Source organism: Saccopteryx leptura, chromosome 2, assembly GCF_036850995.1.
Source record: "Saccopteryx leptura isolate mSacLep1 chromosome 2, mSacLep1_pri_phased_curated, whole genome shotgun sequence".
In the NCBI taxonomy this organism is placed as follows: Eukaryota; Metazoa; Chordata; class Mammalia; order Chiroptera; family Emballonuridae; genus Saccopteryx; species Saccopteryx leptura.
In genome coordinates, this window is record NC_089504.1 from 130,068,828 (window position 1) to 130,090,021 (window position 21,194).

Below are 21,194 nucleotides of genomic sequence, written 5' to 3' on the forward strand. Positions count from 1 at the left end.
CGGTGCATTAGTGATGAAAATCAAAGAAAAATGAGAGCTGGGACATGGGCACATAGTATAAGACTGGGAGATGGATAGCAAGGTGTTTGGATGGGCTTTTTCAGTTTATTGTAAAATAGCACGTATTACATATGCCAAATGACAACTGTGAAAGTTGGGTAGAATACATGAAAAGATCAAGGGTTCTATCTGCTGCTGTGCATGTTTAAATATTTCTGTGTTGCAGTTTTTGTTTTTTTTAATTTTTCACTTCATTTTTTTTATATTTTTTTATTTTATTTTATTCATTTTAGAGAGGAGAGAGAGACAGAGAGAGAAGGTGGGGAGGAGCTGGAAGCATCAACTCCCATATGTGCCTTGACCAGGCAAGCCCAGGGTTTCGAACCAACGACCTCAGCATTTCCAGGTCGACGCTTTATTTACTGCTCCACCACAGGTCAGGCGCACAAGTTTTTAAAAAGTAAAAGTTGTTGGATACCTGATAAGGAGAGGAGGGGGTACCCAGCAAGTGTGCATCTGTCCATCAAGAAGGGAATTTAGCTATCTGTCAATAGGGTGATTCAGGAAGTGTCATTACTTTGAGGTTGGGAACGAAACCTCTTTCGGTATAACAGGCAGGGAAAGGGAAAGGATAAATGTGATAGTTTTTGAAAGTATATTTTTGAGAAGTTCCCATGTCATGGCTTCTAGCTCCCCTATGAACCGTGGTCCAGCACATCTGTTGAGCAAGCGGAGATGGCCTCAGTGAGAGGAAAGTGAGGTAGGACATAGATTTGAGGACCTTTGGAGAGAGAACAGACTAAGGAAACAGGTACCCAAGCTCCATTTGATTTGTTCACATGTTAGGAAGCATGGGATAATTAATTATTTGTTGAATGAATGATTTCCAGATAGTTCGAGCCAACAGAGTTGATTGTGAGATTTAATCCAGTGGTGATCAATTACTTACAGGAAGACATTTCTGGGGGAAAAAACCAGAGTTGAAATTTTGCCAGAGAGAAAAAATTAAAGGGGACTGGTAAGGGCCATTCATAGTGAAGCTCTTTAAATGTTAGTTACCTGATAGACCATTGAGTCTACCTTGGTACGGGAGGAAGACATAGTGGAAAAATGAATGAGTTGGAGTTGAAAAGTTAACACAGGGCATCTATGCTGGAAGGACAGATGAGGCTGAAGGGTGGAAGGTCAGACTGTATTATTCCAGATGGCAGAGGTGTTCCTGGTAAGAAGCTCTGCAGTGTGGCAGTAACTGCACAGCAGTGGAAATAAATGACCTGAGATGAGATGATGTAGGAACTGGGAGGCTGGATATTGGTTGCTTGGTCCACATGTTATTAGAGCCGTCCTCTGGCTGCTCACCTCTTCAGGTTCCCTGCCTGAGGCCCCATTGCACCTTTCTGTCCCTAGTAGGACTTTCACAAAGTCTGTATTTTTTCTGTGACTCCAAGCTTCCAACATTGTAGGGTCAATGGCATAACCCTGGACAAGAAGATGCAAGTGCTACAAGAGAGAGGGCTGTGTTGACCCCTTTTTTTCTTTTTTCTCTCTGTACACCCAGGATTCATAAGGCTTACTGGAAAAGCTACCTGAAGTGCTACGAGGACACTCATTATACACATTTTTGTGTTTCTGTCTGTGCAAGTGGAGTTGCCTTCCCTCCAGACCACTAGAGTAAAGGGTAGGTGTGTGGGCAGGTTTGGCACACACACACACACAAGCATTCCATGGACATCCATGGTGAACCCTCAAATATTTGCAGCCCTGGTGCATAGTCTAGAACTCCCCGGTCACTCATGAGCTGCAGGTATTCTGGGAGATGTACTGTAGCTCCACCAAAGCCATGGATATCAAAGGTGTCATCTCCATCCTGATTGGTGCACTGTACACACTAAGAGCAAGGTCTTATTCTATATATTTCCATCAAGCATGGATGTAAGGAGGTACTGAGATCCCCTTCCCCCCAACAGGATGCCCTGCCTGATGACAGTGCAAATACCGCTTTAGTTCTCGAGCAGCAGCCCGTGCCTTTTTGGTGTGAGGCCTCATGCAGCAGTGCTCTGATCAGCCTTGGCAGGTGGAGGTTGGGTCAGATTGAGAATGCTGGGAGCAAGACAGGGTCACAGTGAGGGCATGATGAGACATAAACCTTTGCTCCACCAGCCAGGTCACTCTTCTAGTTTAATTTATTCTTACTTCCTCACTCACACTAAAGATCTTTTCCTCACATTCATCTGTATTTTTACCCAGGGTTGTAAGTGGCTTTCTGGTTAACGTTTTTTGCACTGATAGTTAAGTGATACTTTTACTCAGGAAAAAAAAAAATGTCATCAATCCCGCAGCCCGAAGAACTACCCACAGTCAGGAACTACTTCCCCAACATTACTTCCCAGTAGACATACCTCAGAGTCAAGGTTAAGTTATGCTTTCCCAACATATTAACATGGCCCACAAGAAAGATTTTTAAACAGCATCCATGCTGTTCCTAGACCCTACCCCATGCAGCCCACAATCCACTGCAAAGATACCCCCAAACACTCTTATTTGGGGTCCACCCACTTGTGGGCTCCTCTGATTACTGACTGCTAAATAATGAGTAAGCCACTCTCTCGTCTTCACTGATGCTCACTGAAAAATATACCTGTCCATAACTTCTTCAGTCACAGACGGCTGTCTGCCCTATTGCCCTAAGGCAGGGGTCCCCAAACTTTTTACACAGGAGGCCAGTTCACTGTCCCTCAGACCATTGGAGGGCCGGACTATAAAAAAACTATGAACAAATCCCTATGCACACTGTACATATCTTATTTTAAAGTAAAAAAACAAAACGGGAATACAATATTTAAAATAAAGAACAAGTAAATTTAAATCAACAAACTGACCAGTGTTTCAGTGGAAACTGTGGGCCTGCTTTTGGCTAATGAGATGGTCAATGTCCGGTTCCAAGTAATATGACGCACTTCCGGAGCTGTGAGGCATGCGTCCCACGTCACTGGAAGTAGTACGGGAGTGACACCACGCTTTGCGGCGCCGCCACATACAGTACTCCAGGAGCATCGACATCCTGTGCTTCTCTCACTGACCACCTATGAAAGAGGTGCCCCTTCCGGAAGTGTGATGGGGCTGGATAAATGGCCTCAGGGGGCCGCATGTGGCCTGGGGGCTGTAGTTTGGGGACCCCTGCCTAAGGGATAGAAAGCTTTCCCTGAGGGAGGTGTGGGCTGCTTTACCTGTTCATTAAGGCTAAGCTGGAGAAGAGAGACAGAGCCCATCTCCTCAAACCCCATCTGGGAGGCAGTGGGCTTAGGTGGAGGGCACATGACATCTATTTCAAACCAAGAGCTCCCAGGCACCAGTCACCTTGGTCACTTTTGGAAACCAAAGGAAGCAATCAGTAGGAGCTGCAATAACTCCTTGCTTTCCCAAAGCACAAGATACCCCAAACCCATGCCCCCTTCACAGTACACAGAAAGACATCGCGATAATGGGTGGAATATTTATTAGGGATTACTTTGGGGTGGGAATATTTTTCCCCTGGAAATTCTGAGCTCTAAGCACAGAGCCCTTAGCAGTTCTGAGAACAGCAGGAGGCCCCTGGGCCCCTAGAGGCCTGCAGGTGGGGCTGGGATGGGGCACAGTTCCTCTGTAGGGCACAGATTGGGGTTGCTTCTGACGTAATTGTTGGTCCTTTAATTTTACAACTATCTGGGCATGTCTGTCCTCATTTCTGGTATATCTAGTAGTTGTAGAGCTCTGGCCAGCAAAGAGGGCTGCGTGGCTGCAGGACTTGGTAATTGTTGCTTTAGAGGAGACGGCTCTGGAGTTGGGAGGAAGCCCCTGGACAGGCTGTGGGCAGGCCCGCACTGCAGCTTTCTGTTCTGCTTTCCCAAACTTCGCTGTGGAGGGAGGTGGCTTGCGAGGGTCGCTGGAGCCGAGTGCATCCGGACGCCCTGCTTTCCCCTGCAGTGACTTTCCAATGTCTGATACCCCAGTAAAGGCAGCTCTCCTTTTAACTGGGCCCCTGCTCTGCACTGGTACGGGGCTGCCATTTCCCTGGGAAATTACCCGGGGTAACCGAGGAATAAGCCTTTCAAAAAATCTCTTCATTCTCTTTGTGAAGAGGCTGTCGGAAGACTGGTCCTTCTGTGACAGGTTCTGGGGGAACTTGCCCCCCAGCATCTCCCCTAACGCAGTGTCCTGGGTAAGAAATGTCTTTCTTTTGAGTTCAGATGCTTTGAACCCTGTGTCTCCTCCACTGGACTTCTCTGACTGGGAGTCTATGGGGCTCACTTTTTTTGTAGCTTGTAGCAAATTCTTATCCTGGCACAAGTTTAAGTCATCCTCAGGGACCCGAGGCTGCAGCTGCTGCTCCTTTCTAATTCTTCTCTCCTCCAGGTGGACATGCAGCATCTGGGACACTCCTGTGTCTGCACTAGACACACCTTGAGCGTGAGTCAGGGAGGCTTTGTCAGTCGAGCTCTCTGGGTTATGGGACATGTCAGTGGGCTGGCCTTGGGCCTGTCTATGGCTTCTCTTCTCCTGTTTAGACTGTAACTCAGCCATCAGTTGCTCCATGCTGTCTGATGTTACAGGATTCTGGATAGCTGGTGCTCTTGCTGGGGGCTTTTCAGCGGTCTTTGCAGTTATCATCTGAGAGATTCCCGACTCTGTGATTTTCAAGACATCAAGTTTGGATAGAGGGGCACCAAGCTCCACAGCCCTGGACACACTGGGTACGGAGCCAGGTTCTGATCTCTTCTTCCGTTGTTGCAGTTCTGCTCCAACGCTGGTGTTCACAGTTCTGGCCCTGACTTGCCTTGCAGGCAGCAGTGGGGGGTGAATGCTGTCTATTGTGGAATGTCTCTGACTGGCTTTGCCAGTGATGTTGTTTGTGACAGTTTGTGTGGCATCCGGTATTGTCTGACCCTCCTCTGCAGGCCTGTGAGTGATGTCAGAGGGTGACTGTGTCAGGGTCCCCTGTTCTTCCTTGCCCACAAATGAGGTGGCGGCAGAGACAGGAAGATTCAAGATGGTGGCTGAATATTCTTTCTCTTCATGAAGGCTTTCAGAGCCTCCTCTAAGGGGTATAAAGCCCCCAGGTTGGGACTTTATCTTAGAAATCAGGCTGGTTGAGGAGGAAGAGTTAGAATTGATCGAGGAATGGGATGAAGTATTAAAGAGCTTTACTGATTCAAGGACTTTGGCTGGGTGTCCCCACAACTTCCTTGTATGAAACCTGTTAATATGGGACTGCAACATCTGCTCAGTAGTGGACTCAAGGAAAGAAAGCTTTTGGGACACATTCAGGTAGCAGTTCAGGTCCATTGATGGTGGCAAACTTGTTTGTTTTATTCCGGTCTGGGATTTTACAGAAGGTGTTTGCTTCATAGTGTGCATTGATCTATACACAGTCCCAGGGAGCTGACCCTTACTAATCTCCTTAAACTTCTTGTTCAAGTGTACTTTCATGCCATTTGCCAGTTTTCTCTGACTTGCTGTCGGCCCTGACACCACAGAATGTTCTCTGCTAATGTCTAGGTTTGTGTGGGAGTCATACCCCACATCCTTATCTGGAGAGCTGTGTGAGTGACTGGACAGATGATCTTTTGCATCATTCTCTTGGCTGTCTCTCTCATCTGTCCCCTTGTTCTCTTCTAGGTGAAACATTTCTGAGCCCCTTTTGTAGAAGCTTCCCGGTTGGCTCAATCCAACATTTAGATTGTTTCTACTTGGGCTTTTATACATGGAGATCTGTGAGTGGCCATAACAGCTCTTTGACTCAGATACGGCCAAGGAATTCCTCAGAGGCCTCATCAGGGACAGAATCTCGAGGATCCTGAGGGGCAGGCCCCACCGGTGTTGGATGAGCCTCTTTCTAATGTGATGCTCAAGTGTCTTTTGAATTTGACTGCTGAGATAAAATTGTATAGGATTAATGGAAATTGAAACATCGGCCTTAGAGGGCCGGCAGTGAGGAACGGTGGGAGCTGAAGGACAGAAGTCCTGAGAATTCTGAACCACAGAGGGTAGACCCCACACAGATTCCCGTTGTTTCTTCAGTATATTCTGTTCTAGGTGATGCATTTTAGATGAGGTGAGAAGTTCTGATTTATTCTGGAGGGCACTGAAGCCTACTCCACAGGCCCTAATCTGAGGTATGGGCCCAGATGGTAGGACTGGGAGTGGGGATTGAAGGGGGGCCTGGGGTTGGATCTGAGTGAGAGGTAGGGACCGAGATTGAGGCATGGTTTGAGGCAAAGGTTGAGGTTGGGCCTCAGGCAAGAATGGAGGTAAGACATAAGGAAGTATTGGGGATTCTCGGCCTGTGGAGGCATTGGCAGGGCTATTGAAAGCAAAGACTGAGGAGTAGTCATCTGAAGACCGTACAGGTGATGTAAAAGACTCGCTGTGCGGTGATGGAAGACCCCAGAATAACTGAACTGATTCTTGCTTTAAATCATCTTCCCCAGTCTTGGGGTACTTGGGGTGCTGTACTGAGTCCTGCTCATCAGGGCTTAGAAATAAAAGATGTCCAGAATCATCTATGAGTTTGGCTTCCGGGTCTCCCCCAAAAGAGGTCTGTGTAGAATGTCGGGCAGGAGACTCTTGATGAAAATTACATTGTTCCAGGTTCGAATAGAATGAATCTTTCGTGTGGACTGGAGAATGGTGCACAGGGAGTTTGCACTCTGAGAGAGGAAAAGTCTCTGGAGGCAGAGTGTGCTCCGGTGGTGAGGGTGACTGAAAATTACCCAAGGTGGTCACTGGGTTAGGGGTGGGAACAGAGGGAGGTGATGGGAAAGGCTTGGGCAGAGGAGGTGGTGTTATGTCTGCTAGAGGGACTGCTGAGAAAGCAGGGGACTGAGTAGATGATGGCTCAGTCATAGGGCCTGGGGAAGCCAAAGGGGACACTGAGGGAGTAGAATCTTCCAGGGCCTCTGACGATAATAACTGGTTGATGTAATCAGTTGTGTTATTACAAACCTCACAGGAGAGATCTGGGCATAGAAGCTGACGGAGGCGGATGGTATCATGGTGCTGACCCAGGGGGCTGAGGAGACAGGAGGTACAGAGCTGCAGCCAGGACCAGAACAAGGGAAGGAGGACCTACTGGCCTGGTGGGGGTGGGACCACCTGAAGCCTGCTGCCCCTTCACATGCTACACATCCATGACATCACAATGCATCAGGAGCACTCACCCCAAGGCATTCACTCATATTCTTGTTCCTGTGGCAACCCCCTCCCATGCCTATGGAATGCTGCATGAAGGCCTGGAATTTCATAGAACATGCTAAAGCAGGTTGGGAAAAAGGGGGAAAAAATAGTCACCTTTTTATAATTGAAATCAGCTCCCTTTTCTCCTCTTCTTCCCAGTAGTAATATCTCCAATTGGGGGAACGAGGAGAATGGGCTATATTCAATGAAAGTAGATGCATAGGGGTTATACAGGAGTCCCTTTATAGGGGACCATTAGGATAATATGTTCTGAAAGCCCCAAGGATTAGTAGATGAGGTCAAATGGTTAGTGATGACATTATAAGGTCCCCATGTGTGTGTGTTGCTTTATTTATAAAGTACTTTTATATACATTATCTCATTTGATGCTCAAAACCACTCTGTGAAACAGAGAGGTCCATGGTTACAACAAAGAGGGATTTGATCATCCTGAAACTAAAGTACTTTGACAAAGTTAGAAAACAGAAGTGCTGACTCTTGGTATCTCTTGGGCAACAGCCATGCTCAGGCCCCTCACTGCTGCATCCCCAGGGCCAGCAAGAGCAGAGTCTGAGAAGTGTCTCAGGGTCTGACTTCTTTCCATGGTTCTCCCCTCTGAGGGCTCTGTGTTCTGAGGACTGTGTCTAGCAACTGACATCACAGAAACCATGGACCAGGTACCTCAGGGAGAGGAGAGAAAAAGGGTCACCCTCGGGGAGCGCATGGGGAATAGGCAGAACCTTACCTTCCCGGGTCCCACCTTTTCTTCTCCGCTTGGCTCTGCTCCGATGCTGAGAACAAAAAGAAAAGACTGAGAAGCGGGCACTCATTCTCTCACCTCTCTCCCTAGAAAACTCATCTATTATCCAAGAATAATTTAGTCTCTCTGAGCCAATCAAACCCATTTTAATTAATAGAACTTTGTGTTCCTTCCTTATAACAATTTTCAATGGTATAAAATGTGTTTGATTTTTTTTCTTGTTAAAAAAAATTTAAGGATTTTGCCTATGAGGCCCATACTTGATATTTCCAGAGGTCCTCTGCTCAATGAGGGCATATAATGTGAGGCCATGGTCACATCTCCGTTCCCCCAGAGAGGACCCTGGAACCTGGATGGATCTCAGGCCGTGTCCTCTGCTCTGTGGCTCTCTGAAGCTCAGCACTGCTCTCCTGATCAGCCCCAAACAAAGCCTCGGTCTAGCGATGCCTGACAGGGGACCATGACTCAGGATGAAGTGCTCCTTAACTCTGAGGTCCTGCCGAGATTCCAAAGTCTCTAAATACCTCGATCCAGACCTAGGGAATCACTGTGTTCGGAATTTTGGTCAGAAACCTGCCACCACACCAAGATGGTCTGAGAACTTCATATAGTAACCTGAGTCCTCCTTGAACCCCTAGCTCTGCCTGGTCTTCTCCCTTACAAGAGTGATGTTCTGTTCTCTCCTCAGATGTCCTGTCTTTGCTGTCTTTTCTACTCAACCTATCTCACGTAGAATTGTGGGAATGGAAATGGAGGCAACAACAAAACATCTCTGGTGGGGCTGGTTCAGGGTTCCTTACTTTTTGTGTATGTTCAGTGTTCCAGTGGGCTGGAGCTGGTGGAAATCCCACGAGGAAAAATAAGAAAATAAGAAACAAGCACAACATACAGATGTAAATTAGGTTGTGGGTACTAAGTAAAGATTTCGAGAAGAAGTTCAAATAAAGCTGCAGTAGGCTATTCAGGAACTGGATGACTCCCATTTTCTGAACGGCAAAGCTGCTCTAGGCAACTGAGCTCTGAGAGGGCAGGCTCCTGATTTATAGCCAGCCCGCCTCACAAAACAGTGAGGAGTCACAAAAGGTTTCTGGGGCAGGCACACCTTCATGAGGGTGTGTCCACAGTCCCCCCTCCCCCCCTCCTGTCAGCTCAGCGGAGTCCCTCCACCCCTCTTGGGCCTCTAGGTCCTTCTGTTCTACTCTGCTTTCCTACTTTCCAATCAACCTTTTAACATATCACATATTTACCTTAATGAATGCTCTGCTTGTTATTTTTGTTTACTTCTTTTTCAAGTGAGAGAAGAGGAGATAGACTCCTGCATGCACCTCGACTGGGATCCACCCAGCAACCCCTGTCTGGGGCCGATGCTCTGCCCATCTAGGGCTGTGCTCACAACCAATCTATTTTTAGCACTTGAGGTGGAGGCTCCACAGAGCCATCCTCAGTGCCTGGGGCCCCTGCCATCAAACCAATAGATCCATTGGCTGCGGAAGGGGAAGAGAGAGAGAGAGTAGGAGAAAGGGGAGGGGTGGAAAGGCAGATGGTCACCTCTCTTGTGTGCCCTGACTGGGAATCAAACCAGGTACATCCACACACTAGGCTGATGCTCTATCACTGAGCCAACCAGCCAGGGCTTCTTTGCTTCTTTCATAACCAGATATTACCTGGGTTCCCCATTAGTGTTTGAAGACCTTAATGTCTGTCTCACCACATCCACTACCTTGCAAGTCTGAAATCCTGCCTAGAAATTTTGTTTGTACCCAAACATTTAACTCAGGACCATTTATGTCCTCAAATCCAAGTTACACAAACCGCATACAGAACTTAATATTCTTTAAGATCTATAGTATTCGTGAATGTTAAATATCAAATTTTAATTTTCTCAGTAAGTTATAAATGAACAATAAAAGTTTAAAATAGCCTGACCTGTGGTGCTGCAATGGATAAAGCATGGAACCGGAACATTGAGGTCGCTGGTTTGAAACCCTGGGCTTCCCTGGTCAAGGCACATATGGGAGTTGATGCTTCCTGCTCCTCCTCCACCCCCTCTAAAATAAATAAATAGTCTTAAAAAAAACCCTTTTTTTAAAGTTGGGGAGCGAAAGGAGACCTCTAAGGCCAGAGGGGTATTTTTAGGGGAAAGCAGTGGAGAGTCACCAAGCTGTGGTGGTAGGGGGCAGGGAAGAGGAGCTGAGGAGCAGAGAGGAACATTGCGGGGGCATGAGAGAAATGAGAGCAGTTGTGGAGGACAGAGGAGCATTGTGGGATTGGTCAAAAAAACTTTTTAAAAAAAGTTTAAAGTATCACCCCTCCCAAGAATACATCTCACATATTTTACATATCTAACCCCTAGTTCATAATAAAGCATTCCCAGGGACATTGCAGGCAGCCATTGAGGCGGTCGAGGTGTGTTTGCTACAGTTCTATGTGTTCCCCATAGAACCCCATGACATCTTCCCAGCTGAGGTACATCACCACACAGAAGTCTGGTCTCAAATTTCCGGCTGCATGTGGTTATATTGTCTCCAAAAGGGGGCGTTTTCAAAAGCTCCACTAGAATAATGTGCTGCTACTTGAGGAGGCTCATCGGAGGTAAGTCATTAGTTTAGGAGTCCTATACATTTTCAGTTTCCTAGGAACAATCCTCAGGACTCTCACTCCCCTCCTGATCACTATCTCTGGGATGAGCCACATGGGCACACCTGTTTTCGGGATCCCCAAAAGGCATCTGGCTGAAATGGAAAGGGTGTCAGCACCCCTGATTACTTAGTCGTAGATATAGCCTGCTTACCTTGTACTCATACTGCACTCTCTCCATCATTGGTTCGCTGAAATTCTGTGTCATGGGCTTCCCAAATGCTGTATGTGCAGGGCTTGCTAAGGAACTGCAGGTACTCACATGGTGCACCTCACCTCTGCTCATGCGCATGCTCCGTTGTCTTCTTGATTTCACTTACAAACCTGAGTTCTAAGATAAAACTATTAAGAATCTCAGAATGGTGACAATGAAGCTTTAAACCGAACACCGAGTGCTCCTAAGTGTGACAGCACAGGTTGTATTCCTGTGAATCTGCTCTGCGGCTCCGTTCTTCACTTTGGCTTACCACATCTAGACTGTGTGAACTGGAGGGTGTTCGTTAACCTCTTGGAATCTCAGTTTTCTCATTGGTTAAATACGAATGCTCAAAGTGCTTATTTTCAGCATAGTTATAAAGCATTTGTTCAGTATCTATCATAGTACCGGCCACTAGAAATGTAGTGTCAAAAAAGCCAACCCATATGTACTTTGCTTTTATTAGTCACCTTTATAGAGCTCAATCTCTCATTTTTTTCCAGTCTTTGATCAAAAGTAATCAACATGGAAAGTCCTCCCCTGGCCATTCTCTCTGTAGTAGGTAAAATTCTAAGGTGGCCCCATGATCTCCACCCCCTGGTGTACTGTCGTTGTGCAGGTGGACCCTGTGATTCAATGGGACCTAAATCCCATGACTGGATTACTAATCTTTGAATCTGAGTGGAGGTTACCCTGGGTGGGCCTGACCTCATCAGAGTAGCTCTTAGAAGAAGAAGAAGCAGTTATAGACATTGTTCTTCTGCCTCCACGGTTTCTACAGCTGTGGGTACTGAACTCCGCCAACAAACACGTGAGTTTGGAAGAGGACCCCCAACCTCAGATTCGACCCAACCCTGGCTGACTTTTTGAGTACAACCTTGTAAGACTTAAACAGAGAACCCAGTGAACTGTAGGCCTTGATTCCTGCTCATGGATAATATATTTGTGTTGCTTTAAGCCACTAATTTGTAGTGATTTGTTATGCAGCAGTAGAAAACTAGTGTGTCTAAATTAGTACACTCTCTACCAACATTCTTTATTCCTCTTTCATGTATTATTTTTCTTTAGAGCATTGTTGCTACCTGAAATTATACTGTATTTAGTCTGACTGTTCCACTGGATTACAGTTTCTAGAAGGGAAGGGAGTCTGGCTTGTTTACTGTTTATTCTCAGTTTCTTAGAGCAGTGCTTGGCAGATGACAGGCACTCACTAAATATTTGTTAAATGAACGCCTAACCAAACAGGGTGGGGCAAAACTATGCTTACAGTTGTATGTGAAACAGAGTTTATTCTCTAATATTATTTTTAAATACAAATATCTATAATTGTACTTTCATCACACTCTGTACATTGAAGTTTCTTAAAATATAGGAAGACTTGCTTTGTCTGTAACTTGCTGAATTTCTAACTTAATTTTAATAGATTGTAGTTAATTCCTTTAAATTCTATAGAGATGTAATGAATTATGTTTACATATCATTTTTATTTCAATAATTTATGCATTTTAATTTTGCCTTCTGCCTTGTTAATAAGATCATGAAAGCAATATTATCTAAATTATATATAAAGAACACATCTATTTATCTTTTTTCTTTTTTTATTGATTGATTTTAGAGAAACTGAGAGAGGAAAAGAGAGACACAGAGAAAAAGGGAGGGTGAAAGCAATCACTTGTCATTCCACTTAGTTGTACATTTATTGGTCCCTTCCTATAAGTTCCCTCACTGGGGATCGAACAGATAACATTGTGTTTCAGGACACGCTCTCACTGACTCAGCTAACTGGCAAGAGTCTGAGAACACATCTATTTCTTATTATATTAGGAATAACCTTAGCATTCTATAATGTTAATTACTTGTTTTGAATAAATATTTTTAATGTTGATAAAATACCCTTTATCCTAGGTTTTTAGTAGTATGTTATTAGAAATGAATCTTGAATCTTGTAAATGGGTTTTTGCATTTACTTAAGTATAATTAGTTGTTTTTCTTATTAAACTATAAATTATTTCTCACTTTATAAATATTTCCTTATATAAAGTGATATATACCCTAGATTTTGTAGAATGTCAATTTTGTTTTATTTTCCTTATGAAGTCATACTATATGGGGTTATTCCATCTCTTTTTTGAAAGATTTTTATATTAGAATTTATTCCCAGGACATTTAAGCATAGTTTACGCTGTTTTCTGTAAAATGGAGAAGGACTTTTCTGTATTCCAGGACTTCTTAAGATTTCAGAATGTGTTTATATAATTTTATTGCTTATAATTTTTAAATTTTCCTTTATACTCTTAATTTCTTCTCATTTTATAGTCAGATTTTTTTTATTAATACACCTGATGTTTTTCTTTCTTTTATAGTAGATTTTCTAGACCTTCATTTCTTGTGTTGGTGTTCTCTCTGGTTTCTGGGTTATCTTACAAATTCCACTTGTCATATATATATTTGTCCTTTATTACTTCTTTTTTCATATTTACTCAGGTGACCTTCTGTCATTTTTTAAAACCTTTGTCTTTTTGTCTGAGTTGGAGAATAAAGTGATTTCCTTTTTCACTTTTATAGTAAAAGTATTTGAAGATATAAATTTGTTTCTAACTATGGTCAACAATAGCATTGGTTTGCAATGTTATATTTCTTTTGATTATTTTCTAAATAATCTTCCTGCATTATCTCCTAGAGCTTACTGAGGAGGCTATTCAGTGCTTTGAAACAATTTTTTTTTCACTTTTTAGTTTATTTATACATAGATGAAATATTTTATATATTATTTTATATATTACTTCAAATACATATAAAGCTGTATATATATGTTGTGATATGAGAACCAAGATTTTTTTATACTGATATGAGAATATAGATAAAGTATTTGTTGATAATTTTTATATTTTATGTATCTTATATAATCAATTTTGTAATTGATGCATGAATATATTCAAAGAAGGTATATTCTCTGAAAGGAAATAATTGGATATTAATCCTTTATTCAAAAATACTGATATTCTATATATTTTACCTATATGACTTAGCATGAACTATTATTATTTTAAAATTTTACTGTTTTCACTTGTATTTTAACTTCCTTCCTCCCTCCCTCCCTCCCTTCGTTTCTTCCTTCCTTTATTTCTGCGAGAGAGACAGACACAGACATGGATAGACAGGAAGGGAGAGAGATGGAGAGATGAGAAGCATCAATTCTTTGTTGCTGCACCTTAGTTGTTCATTGATTGTTTTCTTAATGTGCCTCAACCAGGAAGCTCCAGACAAGCCAGTTACCCATTGCTCAAGCCAGCGACCCTTGGCTAATGTCCATGAGCCCATGCTCAAACCGGCGACCTCAGGGTTTCAAACCTGGGTCCTCTGTGTCCCAGGCTGATGCTCTATCCACTGTCTCACTGCCTGGTCAAGCTTGTATTTCTATTTATTTTCCCTTGCTTAAAGTTTTTTTTTTTTTTCTTTTTTTCTGAAGCTGGAAACGGGGAGAGACAGACAGACAGACTCCCGCATGCGCCCGGCCGGGATCCACCCAGCATGCCTACCAGGGGCGAGGCTCTGCCCACCAGGGGGCGATGCTCTGCCCCTCCGGGATGTCACTCTGCCGCAACCAGAGCCACTCTAGCGCCTGGGGCAGAGGCCAAGGAGCCATCCCCAGCGCCCAGGCCATCTTTGCTCCAATGGAGCCTTGGCTGCGGGAGGGGAAGAGAGAGACAGAGAGGAAGGAAAGGTTGGGGGGTGGAGAAGCAAATGGGCGCTTCTCCTATGTGCCCTGGCCGGGAATCGAACCCGGGTCTCCCGCACGCCAGGCCAACGCTCTACCACTGAGCCAACCGGCCAGGGCCTCCCTTGCTTAAAGTTTTAACACTACAGTGTGTCTGTAAAATCATGGTGCACTTTTGACCAGTCACAGGAAAGCAACAAAAGACAATAGAGATGTGAAATCTGCACCAAATAAAAGGAAATATCTCCCAGTTTCATACCTATTCAGTGCAGTTGGATGTGGGCTCAGGCAGAGATATTTCAGGGCTCCTTTGGTAGCTATCCCATAAAGCCTCTACAGACTTGTCACTGACTGATGGCCTACCAGAATGGGGTTTCTCCACCAAACTGCCTGTTTCCTTCAATTGCTTATCCCACCAAGCAATGTTATTCCTATGTGGTGGCGACTGGTTATAAACACACTGATGTTCACGTTGCACTTTGGTCATGGATTCAAATTTAATGAGCCACAGAACACACTGAACTTTCCTCTGCACCATCCACATCTCGACTGGCATGGCCGTGGTCTGCTCCGTTGTATACACGGTGTTATGTCATCATCTGCGCGTGCGCACATGCTGCCACATCATCCAACAGAAACGGGGAGGGTTTTCCTTCTATTTGGTGCAGATTTTACATTTCTATCTCTTTTGTTGCTTTCCTGTGACTAGTCAAAAGTGCACCATGATTTTATGGACACACTGTATGTACCACAGCTTTTTAATCCACTCGTCCACTGACGGACACTTGGGCTGTTTCCAGATCTTCGCTATTGTGAACAATACTGCCATAAACATGGGTGCATTTCTTTTTTTCAGCAAGTGATATGGTGTCCTTGGGATATATTCCTATAAGTGGAATGTCTGGGTCAAAGGAAAATTCTATTTCTAATTTTTTTAGGAATTTCCATACTGTTTTCCACAGTGGCTGCACCAGTCTGCATTCCCACCAGCAGTGCAGAAGGGTTCCCCTTTCTCCACATCCTCCCCAGCACCTATCCTGTGTTGTTTTGTCAGTGAGCGTCATTCAGACTGGTGTGAGGTGTTATCTCATTGTGGTTTTAGTTTGCATTTCTCTAATGATTAGTGATGGTGAACATTTTTTCATTTGTGTGTTGACCATCTGTATGTCCTCTTTAGAGAAGTGTCGATTCATTTCTTGTGCCCATTTTTTGATTGGATTGTTTGTCTTCTTGGTGTTGAGTTTTACAAGTTCTTTATGAATTTTGGTTATTAACCTCTTATCAGATGTATTGTCGAATATGTTCTCCCATTGTGTGGTTTTGTCTTCTTATTCTGTTCATATTGTCTTTAGCTGTGCAAAAGCTTTTTAATTTGATATAGTCCCATTTGTTTATCCTGTCTTTTATTTTATTTGCCTGTGGAGATAATTCAGCAAAGATATTGCTGCAATAGATGTCGATGAGCTTACTGCCTAAGTTTTCTTCTAGGATACTTATGGTTTCACGATTTACATTTAAGTCCTTTATACATTTTGAGTTTATTTTTGTGCATGGTGTAAGTTGGTGGTCTAGTTTCATTTTTTTGCAGGTAGCTGCCCAGTTTTCAAAACATCATTTGGTAAAGAGACTGTCTTTACTCCACTGTATGCTCTTACCTCCTTTGTCAAATATCAATTGTCCATAAAGATGTGGGTTTATTTCTGGGTTCTCTGTTCTGTTCCATTGATCTATATGCCTGTTCTTATGCTAGTACCAAGCTCTTTTGAGTACAATGCCCTTATAGTATAACTTGATGTCGGGAAGTGTGATACCTCCCACTTTATTCCTCTTTTTCAAGATTGCTTAGGCTATTTGTGTTCTTTTTTGGTTCCATATAAATTTTTGGAATATGTGTTCTATATCTTTGAGGTTGTCATTGGTATTTTAATTGGTATTGCATTGAATTTATAAATTGCTTTGGGTAATATAGACATTTTAATTATGTTTATTCTTCCTGACCATAAGCACAGTTTGTGTCTTCCTTGATTTCTTTTATCAATGTTTTGTAATTTTCTGAGTACAAGTCTTTAACCTCCTTGGTTAAATTTACTCCTAGGTACTTTATTTTTTTTGGTGCAATAGTGAAGGGGATTGTTTCCTTAATTTCTCTTTCTGGCAGTTCATTGTTTATGTATAATACTGCCTCTGATTTCTGAGTATTAATTTTATATCCTGCCACCTTGCTGAATTCATTTATCAAATCCAGTAGTTGTTTGACTGAGACTTTAGGGTTTTCTATATGCAGTATCATATCATCTGCAAACAATGATAGTTTTACTTCTTCTTTTCCAATTTGGATGCCTTTTATTTCTTCTTCTTGTCTGATTGCTATAGCTAGGACTTCCAGTACTATATTGAATAAGAATAACGAAAGGGGGCACCCCGCCCTTGTTCCTGAATATAGGGGAATTGCTTTTAATTTTTGTCCATTAATTATAATGTTGGCTGTGGGTTGTCATAGATGGCCTTTATCATGTTGAGGTATGTTCCCTGTATTCCCACTTTGCTAAGAGTTTTGATCAAAATGGGTACTGGATTTTATCAAATGCTTTTTCTGCATCTACTGAAATTATCATGTGGTTTTTCTCCTTCCTTTTGTTTATGTGGTGAATCACATTAATTGATTTACGAATGTTGTACCATTCTTGCCTCCCCAGAATAAATCCCACTTGATCATGATATATGATTGTTTTCATGTCTTGCTGGATCCGGTTTGCTAATATTTTGTTGAGGATTTTAGCATCTAAATTCATCAGGGATATTGGCCTATAATTTTCTTTCTTTGCATTGTCTTTGCCTGGTTTTGGAATCAAAATTATGCTTGCCTCATAAAAGGAACTTGGAAGTCTTCCTTCCTCCTGAATTTTCTGAAATAGCTTGAGAAGGATAGGAGTTAGTTCTTCTTTGATTGTTTGGTAGAATTCATCAGTGAAGCCATCGGGCCCAGGAGTTTTGTTTTTTGGGAGCTTTTTGATAACTGTTTCGATCTCTTTTGTTGTAATCGGTCTGTTTAGGTTTTCTGATCCTTCCAGATTGATTTTTGGAAGATTATATGTTTCAAGAAATTTGTCCATTTCACCTAGGTTGTTTAATTTTTTGGCACACAGTTCTTCATAGTATTTTCTTACAATATTTTGTATTTCTGTTGTGTCAGTTGTTATTTCTCCACTCTCATTTCTAATTTTATTTATTTGAGTCCTCTCTCTTCTTTTCTTGGTAAGTCTTGTTAAAGGTTCATCAATCTTGTTTACCTTTTCAAAGAACCAGCTCTTGGTTTCATTGATCCTCCATATTGTTTCTTTAGCTTCTATGTCATTTATTTCTGCTCTTATCTTTATTATTTCCTTCCTTCTGCTACCTCTGGACCTTACTTGCTGTTCTTTTTCTAGTACTTTTAGATGAAGGGTTAGGTTGTTTATTTGAGCATTTTCAAGCTTCTTGAGGAGTGCCTGTACTGTTATGAACTTCCTTCTCAGGACTGCTTTTGCTGTGTCCCATAAATTTTGAGTTATTGTTTGCTCATTATCATTTGTTTCTAGGAATTTTTTTATTTTTATTTTTATTTTTATTGATAACTCATTTGTTCTTTAATAACATGCTATTTAGTTTTTATATGTTTGAGTATTTTTCAGTTTTTCTGTTGTGGTTGATTTCGAGTTTCATGCCATTATGATCAGAGAAAATGCTTGATATAATTTTAATTTTCTTAAAATTTGTTGAGACTGCTTTTGTGTACTAACGTGTGGTCTACCTTAGAGAATGTACCATGAGTACTTGAAAAGAATGTGTATTCTCCTGCCTTAGGGTGAAAGATTCTAAAGATATCTATTAAATCAAGTTGATCTAGTGTGTTCTTTAAGTCTGCTGTTTATTTGTTAATTTTTTTCTTGAGGATCTATCTAGTGATGTTAGTGGGGTATTGAAATCCCCTACTATTATAGTATTGCTGTTGATCTTGCCCTTTATATCCATTAAAGTTTGCTTTATATATTTAGGTGCTCCTATGTTAGATGCGTAGATATTTATGATGGTTATATTTTTCTGTAGGATTGCTCCCTTTATCATTATGTAGTGACCTTCTTTATCTCATACTATAGTCTTTCTTTTAAAGTCTATTTTGTCTAAGTATTGCTACCCCAGCTTTTTTTTTCATTTCCATTTGCATGAAATATTTTCTTCCATCCTTTTACCTTCAGTCTGAGTGCATCTTTTATTTTAAGGTGTGTCTCTTGTAGGCCACATATGTACGAGTCCTGTTTTCTTATCCATGCAGCTACCCTATGTCTTTTGATTGGACCATTTAATCCATTTACACTTAGGGTTATTATTGATATGTAGTTGTTTATTGCCATTTTATTCTTTAAAGCTGTATTCATCTTTTGCTATATTCTTTTCCCCCTTTGATCTGTTTACAACAGGCCCCTTAACATTTCCTACAGCATTGCTTTGGTTGTAATGAATTCCCTGAGTTTTTTTTTCTAGGAAGCTTTTTATTTTTTCTTCAGTTTTAAATGATAGCCTTGCTGGGTAAAGTAGTCTTGTTTGTAGTCTCTTGTTCTGCATTACTTTGAATATGTCTTGCCATTTTTTTCTGTCCTCAAATGTTGTTTCTGTTGAGAAGTCAGATGTCATTTTTATGGGGGCTCCTTTGTAGGTGATAGACTTCTTTTCTCTAGCACTGAGACACTGGAATCCAGATCTGGATAAGCCTTAACCAATGGCAGAGTGGAAGGACTTATTAACAGGTCAATGGAAGGGACCAGATGTAATTCTAACCCAGGGGAGAGGGTGTGCTTGTGTATTTCCACAGGACGCTGACTTGCCTCTCTGGATCCCAGACCAGCTGATTCACCATGTCTCACCAGAGGCCTCCGCTGCTGCCGCTGCCCTCTCCTCATCTCCATCCTCCTTGTACGTCCAGCCCGGAGGAGACTCCTGTGCCACCCACGTCACCAGTGACTTCCCAGCAAAGGCCATCAAGAAACTCTCCATATGATCCTGTTACTCGAGTGATGCAGCAATTGTCACTACAGGAAGCGGGATGACCTCCCTATCATGGTCAATGGATGGCTCGCTCTACTCGAACTGTCAACCCACCAACCTGGGACCAGTTGAGGGCATTGTCTGAAAGAGGTGATTTAATTTGTCATCAACAAAATATACATCATAACCCTCCTAATATGTTTATTGCTATGCTAGCTGTACTTTCAATTCAGGTACTTAATGTTGAGGCTATTGGATAAAACAAATCTTATTGGGCTTATATTCCAAGCTCACCACTGGTTAAGTCTGTTACTTGGGGAGGAGATGATATACCTGTATTTAATAATCATACTAAGTTTTGGGGAGGATCATGTAGTTCTTTTATTATGCATAAAACTAATTCAAATTTCTCATTCCATGGAAAAACGGATAATGTACCTGTATGTTTTATGTTTAATAATACTTGCAAAATTTCTGGGTGTTTTCCTATTACACTTAAGACTATTTTGACTAACTCTCCTAAAAGTAATAAACCTGGACACATTACAAGAGACTTATGGTCTCTCACAATTTTAATGCCTGGAGGCCCTAACCCCCATGAATATAATCCTGTTATGTTGCCTCCTAAGGGATTTCACCCATGTAAACTTTATTCTCCAAAAAAGGCAACTCAAGAGCCTTACTGGTGGTCTGTGCAGAATAGACTTGGTTTCCCCCCATGGCAAGAATGTGCATATTCCAATTATATGAATTATACTGCATGTGCTGTTAATTTTACTGTACAAGATTGGTCTAGTCCTTATTTTAAACATGATTATAGAAAATTAGTACAGGAAATGAAAGATGTTTACTATTGGACAGATAGATATAATACTTTAAATAAAAACATCACATGTTGGCAGTCTAATGGATGGATACCTGCACAACTGACCTATCAGGATGAATCAACCACCAGGTATCAAACAAAGCTTTCGCAGCTAATTGCAGCTGCTGCACCTGCATATATGGTTAGGCCTCACCCTTATCCTGTTCAGAATATTTTTCTTCAGGCTTGTGTACAGGCTTCTTATGAGCTCTTGATTGCTACTCTGAACAGTAATCTTTGTTATCACTTATAATTCTATGTTTAGCATTTCCTGCTCTTGCTGTGTTTTAACAAACTGTCTATCTTATGACACCAAAGCTCAATCCATGTTTATTTTGCAGCAGCCGCCTTATGTGATGTTATCTGTTAGTCTGTCTCAGCCTTGGTATGATGACCCAGGATTGCATGCATTACAGGCTGCTTCTGAAGCGCTTGCTTGCCATCGAGGAAAGCGATTTATTGCAGAATTGATTTTAGGAATTACTGCTCTTATTGCTATTATAGGATCTGTAGCTGCTTCCACCACCGCTTTAGCTCAATCGGTTCACACTGCAAATCATGTAGATAGTTTATCTCATAATATATCTCCTGCCTTAGCAGTACAGGAGACTATAGATAGAAAGTTAGATATGAAAGTGAATGCTTTAGAGGAGGCTTATATTCACATAGGTAATGAGCTGTTAGCTATGAAGGTTAGGATGACTCTTAGATGCCATGCAGGATTCAAGTGGATATGTGTGACTCCTCTAGAATGCAATCAGTCTATCATAGCATGGAATAATAT

The 21,194-nt window shown here is 42.2% G+C and overlaps 2 protein-coding genes, 1 long non-coding RNA gene and 1 pseudogene across 3 annotated transcripts in view; 2 read left to right on the plus strand and 2 right to left on the minus strand.

Moving 5' to 3' along the window:
* Positions 1-1,670, plus strand: part of LOC136393881 (receptor-type tyrosine-protein phosphatase S-like) — a 55,141-nt pseudogene extending 53,471 nt beyond the window's left edge.
* Positions 1-21,194, plus strand: part of LOC136394896 (uncharacterized) — a 292,059-nt gene that overhangs the window by 154,841 nt on the left and 116,024 nt on the right. The gene's annotated exons all lie outside the window — the stretch shown is intronic.
* The window catches only part of LOC136393880 (spermatogenesis-associated protein 31D1-like), a 371,407-nt gene that overhangs the window by 100,848 nt on the left and 249,365 nt on the right, over positions 1-21,194 (minus strand). The window contains exons 3-5 of the mRNA XM_066366509.1: positions 10,764-10,940; positions 9,899-10,018; positions 7,958-8,003 (exon numbers count right to left, since the gene is read on the minus strand). Of these exons, the coding sequence (XP_066222606.1) occupies positions 7,958-8,003; positions 9,899-10,018; positions 10,764-10,901 (304 nt within the window). The 5' untranslated portion in view covers positions 10,902-10,940. The remainder of the gene's footprint in view (positions 1-7,957; positions 8,004-9,898; positions 10,019-10,763; positions 10,941-21,194) is intronic.
* On the minus strand, positions 3,505-6,213 carry LOC136393882 (spermatogenesis-associated protein 31D1-like). The gene is made up of 2 exons (XM_066366511.1): positions 6,016-6,213; positions 3,505-5,952 (listed from the first exon to the last, which is right to left on the minus strand). Exons 1-2 carry the CDS (start codon positions 6,079-6,081, stop codon positions 3,505-3,507), a joined length of 2,514 nt encoding a protein of 837 aa, XP_066222608.1. The 5' UTR covers positions 6,082-6,213.

Bases quoted from the DNA above. Each gene is read 5' to 3' on its own strand.
- LOC136393882 (XM_066366511.1), bottom strand. From the start codon at position 6,081: ATGCATCACCTAGAACAGAATATACTGAAGAAACAACGGGAATCTGTG. The intron at 5,953-6,015 runs GTTCAGAATTCT...CGGCCCTCTAAG, and splicing joins TGTGGGGTCTACCCTCTGTG to GCCGATGTTTCAATTTCCAT.